The sequence below is a fragment of the Delphinapterus leucas genome, chromosome 9 (assembly GCF_059928025.1).
Source record: "Delphinapterus leucas isolate spDelLeu-1000000601 "Yukka" chromosome 9, BTC_Dleu_Yukka2, whole genome shotgun sequence".
Lineage (NCBI taxonomy): Eukaryota > Metazoa > Chordata > Mammalia > Artiodactyla > Monodontidae > Delphinapterus > Delphinapterus leucas.
The window spans coordinates 54003383-54019856 of record NC_143137.1 but is presented as its reverse complement, the minus strand read 5'-3'; the positions used below and the strand labels follow the sequence as shown (position 1 = coordinate 54019856).

Sequence of the window (16474 nt, the reverse complement as noted above, 5' to 3'; positions counted from 1 at the left end):
CTGGACATGAACTCAATTTTGCAGCTTCCTGAGTGGAGAAGGGGGTTGATGGAAATGGAGACAGGCTGTGGAAACAGCATAATGCCATACAGGGACACAGACACTTTGCTCTACATCTAGCATTAAGGCATCTACCTCCTATTTGGCAAGATACCTCCACCACCAAAAGAGTTTCTCCCTACTCCCCCTTTTCCTTCCCCATTAAGGAAGAGAAGTAGCATTAGAATTTATTTATATATTAAGAGTTAAAACATGTTTATTTTAGTTTTATTGTTTAGCTTATGAATAACATTTGCTTTTTATAGGAGAGAGAACTTATTTTACGTTGACCAACATATTTGTTGCAAATGTTTTTGCTGCCCAGTATTTATATATACTTATAATAACATATATTAATAATATCCTGATTCCCTACTCCATCCATATGCTTTGGATGGGACTGGCTTCCTTCTGTCTCTGAGTGTAGGCAGTTCTCAGATCTGGCCAAAGTCATGATGAATGGTTCAGGAGTGGGCATATGGCCAATCAGGGGTCCCAAGATGCAGAGACTGTTGCAGACTGTTGAGAGATAGGCATGCACTCTTTTCTACTGGATATCAACCTGGGAGAATATAATTCAGGAGCTGCTAGGGAAGGAGAAGAGCCTACTCACAGAGTTTCAGTTCCTAGATCCAACAATGCCTGTAGTTTTAATTAGTCCTAGATTTGATAGCCCCAGAGCCTGTAAAAGTTGGGTTTTTTTGTTTTTGTTTTGGTTTGGTTTTTGGCTTAAACCAGTTGGAGTAGTTCACATCAATTGAAAGAGTCAACTGATACAACATGTTTTACAATTTTCAGTTAAGAGGATTGTAATCTTTAGAAAGAAATTGATGATAACTCTTCTCACAGTATGTGCTGATATTTTCAATAAAAATACATTATATGTGCTTTTATTTTAATAGTATTTTACTAAAATATTTATTCTAAAATATTTGCTTTACATTTATATATACAGATATTTAACTAAAAAATTATAGGCAGAATGTATTTCAAAAAGTCTCCAGAGTATTTTATGCGGGAACGCTCTTCTCTGGCTCATTCACAGTTTTTACTGCTTTTACTCTCTGTAAGGCTCCTCCTCGAATAGGAAGTTTTTTAAGAGCAATATCTGTATCAGCCAGAGGTCCTCCCACTAATCGGGCAGGAGTGCTTTCCACTGTTACTACACCACCAGAGGGCACCTAAAAAAAGCAAAAGTAAATATTTACGAGTCCATTTACAAAATTTTTCACTAAGAGGAAAACTCATTCATCCTTCAGCTAACTTTGGAAGAGACACAAAATGAACGTAGTAACTAGGAGACAGCATGGACTAATGGAAAAATAAGGGCTTTGGAGCCTTTGCAATCAGGGCCAAATTATGTCCAGAATAGGACACCAGGAACACTGGAATATGGCATGGATCTATTTGCCAGGCAAAGGAGGCACTGCACACTTTCTGTCAAAGAGATGTAGAGATATATTTTGACTAGTGTTTATAGCAGTTTCTTGGGAATCCTGGAGGGCTGGGTCTGGTCTAAGCCAGAACTAGGCAAGGGTAGAGATAAATATGCCTTAACTATTTGATATTTGAACAGCAAAAAGAAAAAAATATGAGACAAAACCCCATAGAAATAACACTCTTTGGGGATTAAATTTAATATCTACTAAGAAAAGTTATAGAGAAAAAAGAATCTTACTGTTGTGTTAAGGCCTTTAATATCTGTCTGGTGAAATATTGCATTTGATGGATGCTCACTGTATCTAGAGGATTCTATACCTTTCTCTTGAAGTCTTTTTGCTTTCTGAAGATTTTTAAATTAGAAAGAAAATAAATTAATTGCTATTAAAGCATTAACTATGGTACTTACAATGAAGTATACAAAATATATTTAATTGTGTCTGTTTTATGCTTTATTAGTTAGCACTAGCATTTACTCATTTAGGCTAAGAAAATAGTTATTAACAAGTTATATCCTTTGTACGTTGCAGAAAACACCTGAAAATGTTACTGAGATTTCCATAGGTACTGGTAATATATGACCAAGGGATAAAGCAGGTCCTAAGGAAATCAGGTTCAATTTTTTGTACATAATTGAATAAGCTACTAAATTTACAATAGATAATACATGTTTTCAAATTATTTTGCATAAATTAAATACTAATTCAGTACACTTAAATGTTTCAAGCATTCAGAATAATGCAAACTATATAATTTGCTGCAGTTATAGTCAAGCTCAATAGTTGAGGCACTAGAACAGGCTAAATTCGAGGTAACAAATTATTTGCATGGAGGGGGCTGATTTTAAAGTTGGGAAGAACTTTTAGTGACAAAGGGGAGACATGGTGCCTTGAATAAGCTTGTTCTTAATTTTGGTTTTGCTATTTTAATGATTCCACTATTTTCGTGGGCTAATATAACATTTAACAGTTTCATATCTAGAGGAAGAATTGTAACATTATATAAAAGTGTATCCCAAGTATTAATGAAAAAGTTGGGAAAAAAGTAATGAGATTTTGGAAATCTATGCTGCTTCTTACATATTTCAAGTGAACAATTAGCATTATAAACTGTTTAGAATAGTTTCCTGCTGAAGCAGGTTATCACATTTTCCCAAAGGGGTGTTTATCCCAAATTCCCACTTAAGCTTTAATATAATGTTTCTTTTGGTGGTCACAGAGGGGAAGCATCCTTGAAGGAGAGAGTAATATGGACAGTTGTTTTTTGTGTCCTTCACTCTGCTTCTTACAGAAAGGATCAGTAAATAAGAAGGCTTAGAATGGAAAGTAGGAGCACATTTCTCCTGCTTATTCCTGGCTAACTCTCATCTCTTTTATGCAAACCAGGAACACCATCCTTGCTTCGCTCCCTCCCACTGCTAAGCCAAATGAAACTCAGAGTGGTATCTTCTGTAACTGTGAAAAATGCAGAGTTTCAGTTAACGCCCTAAACTGCAAATGAGGATCAATAGTGTTGGCATTCCACAGAAAGATCAACAGAAAAAGGTGAATGAATAGTTATCCCTGAAAAAGTCTGTCAGAGTTGACTGTTTGTTGTGGATATTGTAATATTTTAAAAATCCTACCTTTAAAGTTTTAATATTTGATGTTCTAGCCAAGAAATTTTCCCATGATTTATTAGCCAATTCTCTTTGCTTGTGTGTGGCTTGTACCTGAAATGAGAAAGATAATTAAGAGTTCCACTTTCTATGAAAGGATACCAAAGGGCTTGAATACTTGTGTTTTGAAGGAAGACCTAGTTTTTGCCAACGTAAATTTTAAGGTCAACTAGCAAGAGGGTTAGAGTTCAACAACTTAAAAAACCAAAGTCTTAAAATGGAAAAAAACTCCTTCCCTCACTATGTGGCCAAGGTTTGAACTGCTTCCCATGAAACGTAATGCAAAACTGTTGCTATAAAAATACAAAATATGAAAATAACAATAATCCTTCTTAGCAAGACTGATTGTTTCACATGATTATCACTTGTGAAGACAGATTATAACCCAGAACAAGCTACATAGATGACCCAAGAGCAAATTCACAGGAGAAAATAAAGAGTTTTCTGCTGCCACTGATAATAGTTTAGGCAAGATTATATTGGTAAAAGTGCTTCTAATTTACACCTTCAGCAAGACAGCAATTTTGTGAGAGTGCTGAGTTTGTTGTCGTGATGCAGTCTAGGGAGGTAACTACTGACAAAGGACAATGGTCTCCAACAGGCTCTCCACTAAATATATATATAATCTGAGGACACATGCCCTTGGTTGGTATATAATAGACTATTAAGTTTAAATTATTAACCTAAGAGTATTTAATTAAACAACTGCTAAAAAATAAACTGGGTCAGAGCCATGATAACAAATCAACGATAACCAACAAATCAGCAATAGCTAGCCCACACAGCAGAATCCTGCCAATTCAATAGAACTAATGAGGAGCAAGAACTTCTAATGGAGTACTCCACTTAAAAGCAAATGAATGGGTTAAACGGCAGCGTCCTTGCAATAAAAAATCTTCACAAACAAAACTTTTAAGCAGGGAGTTATCCAAGAATTTATAGGTGGATGCTAAGTTCCACTAGACTGAAGATGTAGACATTTAATAGTAGATGTAAAAAGATCAGGCAATAGAAAACACTTTGGAAATCAACTTAAAGTGTTTTAAATACTTAATTTTAGTCATAAAAGATCACCAAGCAGAAGTGGAGAATCTACATCATCTTTGTATCTCTGAACAATTTACTTAAATAGTCACTTAACCTATTTGCTCAAAAACTTCTGATGTGTTGTTTCTTACCTGTGTAAAGCTTTGGGAAAATGGCTTATATTTTCCTGACAGGCTTTTTCTGATTAGCTAAAGTCAGAGACCAGATTTGTAGAGTGCTCACAGTATATGTTTTGGCACTGAGGTGAGGAGAGGCTTGTCGGTGTGCCTATGATTGGCATGCTAGTAAGGGCCTATCACAGAGTGAGGGACAAGGGCCAACTTTCTCAGTGAGGTTATACATACAGTCACAGAGAAACACCATTTGTCAGAATTTGCTAAGTGTATACATTTAAATAGACCACAATTTTTGGAACTCTGTTTGACCTTTCAAAAAATGGAAATGTCTCAGGTGTCTACCTTTTAAAATGTAAGCCTGTAGAAATCAAATTATAATGCCATAAAGCAGCACTGAGTATAGTAATTGAATTTCAAGCTATTAACTCCATGTTTTCTTTAAAAACTATACAAAGACACTGAAAGTAACTATAAAAGAAAATTACAAGGTAACTTTAAGTGCTGAAGCATTCACAAGTAAGGCAAATATAACTTATGGATAACTTCAACTAGTTTATACACTGAAATTATTTTCTTGTGCCTCAGTGGCATCTGTGGCTTACTTTTGTATATACTTTTTGTTCATTTTGCACATCTTGGCATGCTTGGCTTTCAATCATCTCGCTTTGCAGAGAAGCAACCATCTTTCCAATATTTTCTGATGCTGTTATAATAGATTCCAAAATTTTTTTGTCTGTAGTGACTGGTCTTAACTTTTCTAATTTTATTTCTTCATATATTTCACTCCATATTTCTCCAATCTGTTATAGCAAAGTTTTAAAGAGTTTTAAAAAGTTAAATTAACCACAAATAAATAATATAATTTTACGTAACCTAAAATTTATTTGGGTGATCATTCCAAAGTTAACACTTAACTGAACCAGCTTCTCCTAACTTACTCCTTGGGAATAAGTTAAGTACATTGAGAATGATTTGGGGCAACAGTTACATTTGAGTATTCAGAAGTAATTTACCTAGTGTTTTTCAATGATAGGTACTCATGGGTAAGGTTCCACTACCTAAGTGTAGTTTATTGCTATCATCACTGCCCTCTCCTTTATAGACACTGTTTTCACAGCTGCACAAGTTGTTGCTTTAGTCTCATCCTCCTGAAGTACAGATGCTTTCCTTCTTAAAGCCCTGTTTGAAGGCTAGGTCAAGCTGAATTTGTAGAACAATGAACATGGGGATTCCCGGGACTCTAGTACCCAGCCACCCTGAGAAATAGGGCCTTGTCCCTCACTTTCCAGCTAAGGTAATACTTGAATCTAAAACTCTTAACATGTTGGTTTCATCATGCTGTAGCTCCATCTCATATTCTGGGTTATCTGGAAATTACTGTGCTTGAGTATGTTTAAATTTAGAGAAAAAACATACATCCAGAATATGGATAAAATTCAGCCTTGTTTTCCTTTTTTATAGAGGTTTATTCATTTACAGCATTCAAATACATAGTACTAATACTAGTAGAAGAGAATGTTTACTTGGAAAGACTTTCCTAAAATTTCAAAGGCATTTATTTACCAAAAAGTATATAACCAGCAAAGTAATCAACTCTTTAACTGATATTTGATCATCATACAATGTAATGATAAAATAATACTTTAATAAGTATAAATCATTTATTTTAATAATAATTCATTCAATTCTAGCTCTTAATACCCTAGCTCTTAATACCCTCTAAAGAGAAGAAATTATATTTTAAAGATTCTGTTAGGCTTCTATGTCAGTAACTTCCATCTTCTTTTATAAACTAATAGTTGGATGAAATCTTATCCCATGGAAAATACCCAATCAGTTAATGGTATGTTCTTTGAATAGTATCAGATGTAAAATAAGAAATAAAAACTACACAGTTCATGGATGATTGCTCACAAATAAAAATAGATCTTTCCCAACTGATGTCTTGCCATACTAGATTTTAATAACAAGGTTAAGAAAGTACTCACTTTAAAATCAAGGTATCTATGTATGATACAGAGGGTAACAAAATCTTCAGTAGATAAGCCAGGTAAATTTTCAAAATCTAAACGAAGTTTATAAAGAGAGATTTACTTTAACAGAGCAAGTGATTCCAAAAGGCATATATTTATCATAAAAACAAATCAAATGACTGCTTTTGATTTCATCCTGATTTATGAAAAAGTTACTTCTGTGAGCTTCTGGCTTCCTCCTATAACAAACAGCTGCCAGGTCATCCTTATCTAGTCATTAGAAGAGGAATACTTTCTGTGCTGTGGTCAGACCATGATATTGTACTTTCACAATCTGAAGAGTGAGGACTTTTTCTTTAATAAGAAGCAAGGTCAAGTCCTCAGGTGATTCAGAATTCTAGTGTTTAAGCCTAACCATCTAAAACTAACTGCCTTTAATCCTGGCTGCACTCTGGAATTACCTGGGGAGCTTAAAAAATACTGATGCCTGGCCCCAAACCCAGAGCTTAAGGGTGTAGCCTGCATATTGGGATAACAATAGAATATGCATTTATCTGTATAAAGGGACTTTTGTTCATCATATATGAAAAATGGACTCCAAAGTGAAATCAATTTACAACACTCAGCAAAAAAGAGAGGCTCTTGTGCATTTGACGAGTAACTTCTTACCTAGTTTGCCCAACACAGCATAAATTTTTGCTCTGATATTCTCAGCAACATCCATAACTGCAATGGTTGGGCAGTTAGCAGGCAGTGGTGTGATTTTTTGCTCTTCTTGAAAACTAGTAAATAGAGGTTTCTTTGTATCTAATCATTGGATATCATGAAAATATAGAAAGGACAGATAAAAACTGTAGTAAATTAATAATTTTAAGATTTTAGTCTAGACATTATAAAATATATAAAAATATTGTAAGAGTACAATACTGCCTGATACATGGTTACTCCTTTAAAAGCATAAATAATCAATAATTTCTTCCCCATTCTGTTGCAAAACTTAAAGCTTTCATTTTAAACTATTTATGTAAAATATAAAAATTTCACAAAATTACTTTTTTAAAAGTGAAACTTTCATATAAATACTTTTCTAATTTTGAGATCCAGAAATTGAACACTGTCAGTTTAACAATGATGTAATCTCCTATTTGCTTTTGGTTTCTATATATTATGCTATAAATATAAAAACTATTTTATGATGTTGTAGATCAAAAGTTAGAAACAATAAAAATGGTTTGAAGATAGAAATCATCAGAAGTTAAAGGGGAAAGTATTTTCACTTAAAAATAAACAATACTAACAGATGAAACTATAATAAGAATTGTAAGAGGTTTAGAAAATATAATGTAGCATTATAAAATAGATAAATGAAATATAAATTCTGGTACTGTTAACTTCATTAATTTAGAGTCTAGTAATTAAAATTTATGACCATTGGATTTACTTTTATTTAAAAGTTTCTTCTTTCATATAAAAAGTAAACTGTATAAATATGAATCAACAGAAATGTACAAAATACAATAAAAATTGTTCTCAAGCACTCAACTTATGTCCCAAATTTTATTGGTAAATGAAATATTACTGAATATACTTACAAAAGCAGGTAACTCAAAGAAAGTTCTTTAAGAAGTATTGTTAAGTTTTTTATTTTCAACTTAAAGAATATAATCAAATACCATTTCCTGAAAATATTCTATAAAAATATGAACCTGCTACTAATTTACTTAGTATGGTGTAAGGCCCCATACTTTCCTAAGATTGCTTTTTAAAAATACGGATCTAATTGCTTCTACAAACAATTATAAATACACTTACCAACGATCTTCCCATGTTTATCACGTTTTACTCCTAGTTCTTTTTCTTCCTTTCTCCACAATTTAATTAAAAGACTAGCAGCTGTCTGATCCCTCTTCCCTCGCCAAGCATTGACATGAGCCGCAGTTTTGGGATTATCACAAAATTCAACCATTATTCCAAGTATTAGATTACAGAATTTTTTTTGGTTCAACTTTTGCAAGGAAACAGAAAAAGAAAAATGTTACAATTAATATTTAGAATTATTGTCTTAAAAAAGAAAGGAGAAACTTTTGTATTAATCAGTAGGTTTCTTCTAAATGACTGCCTTATAAAATTAAGACTCTAAGTATGATTTGTGACCATCTCCTATTAAAATAAATACCATTGTAATGAGTCCATTTTCAAACATTAGGGATTCTTAAAAAATAGAAAGAAAAAGATTCAATATAATTCTGATGTAGTCATAAACATATGTCATGAACAAAAATGTAATTGATTTAGCTGAGTAGGAAAAAGAGAGATTGTCAAAATAAGTGAAAATGTTCATTTTAAGTGGAGCAAGGTAAATGGTGCTATGCATAGGACTCTGTAATTACAGGATCTTTCCAGTTTACCTGCTTAATTAAAGTTTGTAAAGTTCTCTCATCCTAGCTATAACCTCATTGTTACTAAGAGACCAACTGATGGTAACTCCAAGTGGCAGTCACATGTGAAAATAAACCAAAATGAGGTATAATTTTGTATTTTGAAACTCAGCATCCATAAAAGAGTATTTAAGCACTTAAGAAAAATTATCGTATTAAGCATATTTCCTCTGTTTTCCTGCAAACAGTTTTCAGCAAACCAAGATTTAGGTATAGAGAAGTCCAACCAGAGCAATGGCCTCCACACAGTAATGGTTTCTGTGTGAAATATTTTTGGTTGATTAACTCCTACAGTATACTGCTAATAGAATATAGCAAAGGAAACATGTAACCTGTTGTCTGAATTGCAAACATTATCAGTTTCCTCTTTCATTAAATTAAGGGTAATAATATTACCTGCTTTAGAGAGTTATTATGATGAGTTATATGAGACTGCCTGTCACATAGTAAACGCTCAATGATATTTAACCTTTACTAGCAATTACCATTTCACACTGAATAAATATTTTAGCAGATTGTATTAAGCAGAATCCTCAATCAAATGAGTTTTTTACTCCAATACTTCACATTCAGGAGAAAGAGGCAAATGTCAAGGGTCGACGTTTATATAGGAACTTCAGTAAAGAAGATTTGTAATTTGTAGTTAACTTGGCTGGTTTAATCCATGTTAAGTGCAATCTAATAATTACATTCATAACTATAGAAAACACAACAAAAATATCTGTCAGGAACTATTCTAATGCATGTATATGTGTACACACACACACATAATCACTCACATAATCCTTCCACCAATGCATAAGGTAGATAAATGTTATCTCTGTTTTATAGATGAAGAAATTGGTAGCAGAGATGTTAAATAATTTTTCAAAGTTACACAGCTAACAACTGTTAGAGGCTTCAGTCAGACTGATTCCAACCTGTGCTCACAACCACTGTGTTATATGGCCTCTCCTACCAGCCTTCATGCCTTTCCATCCAAGAAACCCTGATGGTGAAGGAGAGTGGACACAAGTAAGAAATGTCTTTTATGTCTTCTATATAATATTAAAATAAAATATAATTGTTTAATATGTACATGCATAATATCATTCCTTGCTTCCAAATCTTAAGTAGAAGCTAGATTCCAGGAAGATATGCCAAATTAATGTTGTAGCTTTGAGAATCCCTGACACTGACCATGTGCCTCTGGGCATACTTGTACGCTAGTCAGAGAAACACGGTGAGCTGTATGTCATTTAGGACTACATACGTCCTTCTGTATTATGTTCAATTTTCTGAACTTTCAAAGGGTTTCTGGTTATGACTCATTCAAGGAGGGTTATTTTTATTATTATCATTATTATTTACTTGTTTTTTGTTTGTAGTGTTTTATATCTAATGAGTTCACTCTCATCTCTAGTGTAAACTAATTTTCTTTCAGAGTTAAAAGGACACAGATAACTTTAGTATCGTTGCTAAGTCAAAGTAGGTTTGTTATTCTGTTAATAAAATCAAGAATGGTGGCAATCATAGGCAGTGACATAGCTAGAACTCTGCATGAGAATATCTCCCAAAGTTTTACTGAAACAAAAGTATACTTTCTCTTTCATATCATCTTAACTATGGACCCACTTAGAATTGAGGCTAGTAGGGGATTACTGTAAGGATCTTTGCCATTCTTCTCAGCTGCCTTCCTGGAAGGCTTAATATGCTCACTTCTGCTCATTCTATAAAACAGTGTATGACACACTAGATTCTTCACATTACCTACAAACTATACACAGTTTTTTAAAAATGCTGGTCTTTACTCCTTTGTCTAAGGTGACCCTTTTAATACTAAGAGAAGCTAGAAGTTATTAATAAATGATTATTGATTTTTAAATAATCTAGCTGTTTCTTTAAAGTTTCATGGGGAAAAACAAAACAAGACAGAACAAATTCTCGGCTGTCATGTGTTTGCGAACACTGACCTAAGTAAACTGGTTTCTTCACTGGAGGAATTTTCAGACTCTACTATGCCAATGCATACTATGAAACTCCAGGAGGGATTTTTGTTTAAAACAAATATTTGAACACTATTTGAGGGCACATTTAATCACAGAGTAGTGTTCTGTGATACTCAGTTTGGAAAGTTAATAAAGACATTTATTTTTTGTTCACAATTGTTATAATCATACTTACTGCCATTAAATCCAAAAGGAGAAAAATGCCTTCCTTTTCAAGAAAGTAATCCTCTGAGGGGTAACATCCAAAAATGCAGCACCTTAAGTAAAAAGAAAGTTATTCATTTAACAAGGCTTTATTGTTCAATTCAATTTGTGAGTCTATTTCTATTAAAAAATCTTTTCAAAGAATATTTTTTCTTCATTTCCTTAAATCAAGTAGTTAATTTCTTTGCTTAAAAAATTGAACTTTGGGGCTTCCCTGGTGGCACAGTGGTTGAGAGTCCACCTGCCGATGCAGAGGACACGGGTTCGTGCCCCGGTCCGGGAAGATCCCACATGCCGCAGAGTGGCTGGGCCCGTGAGCCATGGTCGCTGAGCCTGCGCGTCCGGAGCCTGTGCTCCGCAACGGGAGGGGCCATGGCAGTGAGAGGCCCACGTACCGCAAAAAAAAAAAAAAAAAATTGAACTTTAAAGAGACTTTGTCAGTGTAGTTTAATTTCGACTATTTAAACACTAATATTGTTTAATTATTTTTCATAACTGCCTATTTCTTTTCTGTAGATGCAATATTCTCCTCTGCTTTCCTGATATTAATTATTCTTAAAGGTCTCCTCTGTTGCTCTATTAACTTTTTCTTCAAGCTTTATTCACTTACTGTCTATCTTTTACAGTGCTGGCATGCCTGAAACATTTGTTGTTTTTAATTACATCCCTTCTTTGCATATGATATTATTTGCTGAAGTGCCTGCTGCTTAGGCCTGTGCAGCTCATATGGAGTGAGGGACTGAAGTTGCTGTCAGGGCTACTTTCACTGTTTTCCTGGGTGGGGGGTGGATATGGGCTGAATAGGCTGGTGCTGGTGGTGGTGTTGGTAAACAGAGCCTAATCTCCCTCTAGCCCTCCCAGGCCTTGCAAGCCTGCTGGGGTCAAACTGTATTGTATACCCTTCCTATTTAACGTGGTATCTATCTATCTATCATTCAATAATAATGTGATAATTATTTAACATGGATCCCTCTTCAAAAAAAAAAAGAGACCCGGGCTTCCCTGGTGGCGCAGTGGTTGAGAGTCCGCCTGCCAACGCAGGGGACACGAGTTCGTGCCCCGGTCCGGGAAGATCCCACATGCCGCGGAGTGGCTGGTCCCGTGAGCCATGGCCGCTGAGCCTGCGTGTCCGGAGCCTGTGCTCTGCAACAGGAGAGGCCACAACAATGAGAGGCCCGCGTACCGCAAAAAAAAAAAAAAAAAAAGAGACGCTGTTTCTGCTGGCTGTTTTGTGACGGTGGTTGTGTGAGGGTCAGTGCATAAAGGCCATCAGCTTGGCCCCTCTCACTCAGGTGCTTCCAGGTCTTACAACCTATGGGTATGAATCACACTTTTTTTTTCCCCACTTTTGAAGTAGTACTCTCTGATGCCTATCATGGGCTGCCTTTAGACTCTTTAATTCATAACAATTACAAAAAGAGAAAAAAATAGAACATGCTTCTCTGTTCAGAAATTAAATAATATACTTCTAAAATTCACATAGATTGAAAAGAAAATCACACTGAAAATAGTTTGAACATAATGATAATACAAATAGAACATATGGAAACTCGGTTTACAGGAGATTTTATAGCCTTAGATGGATATATTAGAACAGAAGAAAGGTTGAAAACCAATGATCCTGGCATCTATCTCAAGAAATAGAAAAGGTTGAGATTGGTTCAAGATGGTGGAGAGGAAGGACATGCTCTCACTCCCTCTTGTAAGAACACTGGAATAACAACTAACTGCTGAACAGTCATCGACAGGAAGACACTGGAACTCACCAAAAAAGATACCCCACATCCAAAGACAAAGGAGAAGCCACAATGAGATGGTAGGAGGGGCGCAATCACAATAAAATCAAATCTCACAACTGCTGGGTGGGTGACCCACAAAGTGGAGAACACATTCCACAGAAGTCCACCCACTGGAGTGAAGGTTTTGGGCCCCATGTCAGCCCTCTGAAACTGGGGGTTGGGCAACAGGAGGAAGAATTCCTAGAGAATCAGACTTTGAAGGCTAGCAGGATTTGACTGCAGGACTTTGACAGGACTGGGGGAAACAGAGACTCCACTCTTGGAGGGCACACACAAAGTAGTGTGTGCATCGGGACCCAGGGGAAGGAGCAGTGACCCCACAGAGACTGAACCAGACCTACTGCTACTGCTAGGGGGTCTTCTGCAGAGATGGGGGCGGGTCTGTCTCACTGTGAGGACAAGGACACTGGCAGCAGAAATTCTGGGAAGTACTCCTTGGCGTGAGCCCTCCCAGAGTCCGCCATTAGCCCCACAAAAGAGCCTGGGTAGGCTCCAGTGTTTGGTTGCTTCAGGGCAAACAACCAACAGGGAGGGGACCCAGCCCCACCCATCAGCAGGCAAGCGGATTAAAGTTTTACTGAGCTCTGCCCACCAGAGCAAAAGCCAGCTCTACCCACCACCAGTCCCTCCCATCGGAAAACTTGCACAACCCTCTTAGATAGCCTCATCCACCAGAGGGCAGATAGCAGAAGAACTACAATCCTGCAGCCTGTGAAACAAAAACCACATTCATAGAAAGACAGACAAAATGAAAAGGCAGAAGGCTATGTACCAGATGAAGGAACAAGATAAAACCCCAGAAAAACAACTAAATGAAGTGGAGATAGGCAACCTTCCAGAAAAAGAATTCAGAATAATGATAGTGAAGATGATCCAGGACCTTGGAAAAAGAATGCCAGCAAAGATTGAAAAGATGCAAGAAATGTATAACAAAGACCAAGAAAAATGAAAGAACAAACAGAGATGAACAATACAATAAATGAAATGAAGACTACATGAGAAGGAATCAATAGCAGAATAACTGAGGCAGAAGAACGGATAAGTGACCTGGAAGACAGAATGGTGGAATTCACTGCTGCAGAACAGAATAAAGAGAAAAGAATGAAAAGAAATGAAGACAGCCTAAGACACCACTGGGACAACAATAAATGCAACTACATTTGCATTATAGGGGTCCCAGAAGGAGAAGAGACAGAGAAATGACCTGAGAAAATATGTGAAGAGATTATAGTCCAGAACTTCCCTAACATGGGAAAGGAAATAGCCACCCAAGTCCAGGAAGCGCAGAGAGTCCCATACAGGATAAACCCAAAGAGAAACACGCTGAGACACATAGTAATCAAATTGGCAAAAATTAAGGACAAAGTAAAAATATTAAAAGCAGCAAGGGAAAAATGACAAATAACATACAAGGGAACTCCCATAAGGTTAACAGCTGATTTCTCAGCAGAAACTCTACAAGCCACAAGGGAGTGGCATGACATACTTAAAGTGATGAAAGGGAAAACCTACAACCAAGATTACTCTACCGAGCAAGGATCTCATTCAGATTGAATGGAGAAATCAAAAGCTTTACAGACAAGCAAAAGCCAAGAGAATTCAGCACCACCAAACCAGCTCTACAACAAATGCTAAAGGAACTTCTCTAAGTGTGAAACACAAGAGAAGAAAAGGACCTACAAAAACAAACCCAAAATGATTAAGAAAATGGTAATAGGAACATACATATCGATAATAACCTTAAACGTGAATGGATTAAATGCTCCAACCAAAATACACAGGCTTGCTGAATGGATACAAAAACAAGACCCATATATATGCTGTCTACAAGAGACCCACTTCAGACCTAGGGACACGTACAGACTGAAAGTAAGAGGATGGAAAAAGATATTCCATGCAAACAGAAATCAAAAGACAGCTGGAGTGGCAATGCTCATATCAGATAAAATACACTTTAAAATAAAGAATGTTACAAGAGACAAGTAAGGACACTACATTATGGGGAAGGGATCAATGCAAAAAGAAAATATAACAATTATAAATATATATGCACACAACATAGGAGCATCTCAATACATAAGGCAACTGCTAACAGCTATAAAAGGGGAAATCGACAGTAACACAATAACAGTGGGGGATTTTAACACCTCACTTACAACAATGGACAGATATCCAAAATGAAAATAAATAAGGAAACAGAAGCTTTAAATGACACAATAGACCAGATAGATTTAATTGATATTTATAGGACATTCCATTACACTTTCTTCTCAAGTGCACAAGGAACATTCACCAGGATAGATCACAACCTGGGTCACAAATCAAGCCTCAGTAAATTTAAGGAAATAGAAATCATATCAAGCATCTTTTCTGACCACAACACTATGTGATTAGATATCAGTTACAGGGAAAAAAACGTAAAAAACACAAACACATGCAGGCTAAACAATACGTTACTAAATAACCAAGAGACCACTGAAGAAATCAATGAGGACATCAAAAAATACCTAGAGACAAATGAAAATGAAAACACGATGATCCAAAACCTATGGGATGCAGCAAGAGCAGTTCAAAGAGGGAAGTTTTTAGCTATACAAGCCTACCTCAAGAAACAAGAAAAATCTCAAATAAACAATCTAAACTTACATGTAAAGGAACTAGAGAAAGAAGAACAAACAAAACCCAAAGTTAGCAGAAGGAAATAAATCATAAAGATGAGAGCAGAAATAAATGATATAGAAACAAAGAAAACAATAGCAAAGATCAATAAAACTAAAAGCTGGTTCTTTGAGAAGATAAACAAAATTGATAAACCATTAGCCAGACTCATCAAGAAAAAGAGGGAGAGGCCTCAAATCAATAAAATTAGAAATGAAAAAGGAGAAACTACAACAGACACCGCAGAAATACAAAGCATCCTAAGAGCCTACTACAAGCAACTCTATGCCAATAAAATGGAAAACCTGGAAAAAATGGACAAATTCTTAGAAAGGTATAACCTTCCAAGACTGAACCAGGAAGAAGTAGAAAATATGAACAGACTAATCACAAATAATGAAATTGAAACTGTGATTAAAAATCTTCCAACAAACAAAAGTCCAGGACCAGATGGCTTCACAGGTGAATTCTACCAAACATTTGGAGAAGAGCTAACACCCATCCTTCTCAAACTCTTCCAAAAAATTGCAGGGGAAGGAACACTCCCAAACTCATTTTATGAGGCCACCATAACCTGATACCAAAACCAGACAGATACTACAAAAAAAGAAAATTACAGACCAGTAACACTGATAAATATAGATGCAAATATCCTCAACAAAATACTAGCAAACAGAATCCAACAACACATTAAAAGGATCATACACCATGATCAAGTGGGACTTATCCCAGGGATGCAAGAATTCTTCAATATATGAAAATCAATCAATATGATACACCATATTAACAAACTGAAGAATAAAAACCATATGATCATCTCAATAGATGCAGAAAAAGCTTTTGACAAAATTCAACAACAATTTATGATAAAAACTCTCCAGAAAGTGGGCAGAGAGGGAACCTACCTCAAAATAATAAAGGCCATATACAACAAACCCATAGCAAACATCATTCTCAATGGTGAAAAATTGAAAGCATTTCCTCTAAGATCAGGAACGACACAAGGATGTCCACTCTCACCACTATTATTCAACATAGTTTTGGAAGTCCTAACCACAGCAATCAGAGAAGAAAAAGAAAGAAAAGGAATCCAAATTGGAAAAGAAGAAGTAAAA

The 16474-nt window shown here is 35.6% G+C and overlaps 1 protein-coding gene across 1 annotated transcript in view; it reads right to left on the bottom strand.

Moving 5' to 3' along the window:
* Positions 1-890: 890 nt before the first annotated feature.
* CFAP69 (cilia and flagella associated protein 69) overlaps positions 891-16474 on the bottom strand; it is a 68898-nt gene continuing 53314 nt past the window's right edge. Inside the window, exons 16-23 of the mRNA XM_022585264.2 lie at positions 10874-10955; positions 8085-8277; positions 6942-7079; positions 6288-6364; positions 4902-5099; positions 3104-3190; positions 1718-1822; positions 891-1220 (exon numbers count right to left, since the gene is read on the bottom strand). Coding sequence (XP_022440972.1) covers positions 1050-1220; positions 1718-1822; positions 3104-3190; positions 4902-5099; positions 6288-6364; positions 6942-7079; positions 8085-8277; positions 10874-10955 — 1051 coding nt within the window. The 3' untranslated portion in view covers positions 891-1049. The remainder of the gene's footprint in view (positions 1221-1717; positions 1823-3103; positions 3191-4901; positions 5100-6287; positions 6365-6941; positions 7080-8084; positions 8278-10873; positions 10956-16474) is intronic.